An 835-nucleotide genomic window follows, 5' to 3' on the forward strand; every position below is an offset into this window, starting at 1 on the left:
AAGACTAACAAAACTTTGGCAATGCATAAGTGTAACACAGTGACAAGAGAGAGCTTTTACAATTAAGTCTTCTAATACTGCCTTCACAGTGTGGAAATTGTGCTACATCCACCAAAAGAGGGCCCCGTCTACTCAAATATTTTAGTACTTCACCCCAGGAACAAACTCCTTTGCATTTGGATTCAGATTGCTCTTGACCACAAGATCTTCCAGAGAAGAGCCATCACTGATAACAAGGTCATTAAACTGGTCTTGGATTTGGTCCATAGTTTGTGGGAGATCTCGAGCTGGAATAAACCACTCATGTTCTTCTTCTTCCTCCAGCATTTCTTGGAAGCAGCGTTCAATAAATTCTTCTTCCCATAACTCCTCTTCTATTTGTCTGTTGAATTCCTCTTCATTTTCCATCCACATGTACTCTGCAAATGGATTGTCATCTTCATGAGAATGACCATTAATAATCACATCTTCATTGATGATGCTTGGGCTAGTACTGCTGCGACTTGGATCTTTCATGGTTGGCGTTAGTTGTCGTTTTTAACCCAGTGCACGGCAGCGGGGACGGCAGCCAACGAATCCGGTCGGCCTCCGCGGATCTCCACAGGCAGCGCCGCTTCCCCGCTCGACGCGCGCTTCCTTTCATGAGTATTTTATAGTTTTCTGAGTACAGATCCTTTGTCTCTTTGGTTAGATTTATTCCTAGGTATCTTATGGTTTTGGGTGCAATTGTAAATGGGATCGACTCCTTAATTTCTCTTTCTTCTGTCTTGTTGTTGGTGTATAGGAATGCCACTGACTTCTGTGCATTGATTTTATATCCTGCTACTTTACTGAA

At 42.8% G+C, this 835-nt stretch overlaps 1 protein-coding gene across 1 annotated transcript; it reads right to left on the bottom strand.

Annotated features, from left to right (window-relative positions):
- Nucleotides 1–135: 135 nt before the first annotated feature.
- On the bottom strand, nucleotides 136–631 carry LOC145719440 (polyadenylate-binding protein-interacting protein 2). The gene has a single exon (XM_081810934.1). The coding sequence runs from the start codon at nucleotides 514–516 to the stop codon at nucleotides 142–144; it is 375 nt and encodes a 124-aa protein (XP_081667060.1). The 5' UTR covers nucleotides 517–631; the 3' UTR covers nucleotides 136–141.
- Between the last annotated feature and the right edge of the window lie 204 nt (nucleotides 632–835).

Source organism: Leptonychotes weddellii, unplaced genomic scaffold (assembly GCF_054177405.1).
Source record: "Leptonychotes weddellii isolate Sample4059 unplaced genomic scaffold, ASM5417740v2 HiC_scaffold_44431, whole genome shotgun sequence".
NCBI classification, from domain to species: domain Eukaryota; kingdom Metazoa; phylum Chordata; class Mammalia; order Carnivora; family Phocidae; genus Leptonychotes; species Leptonychotes weddellii.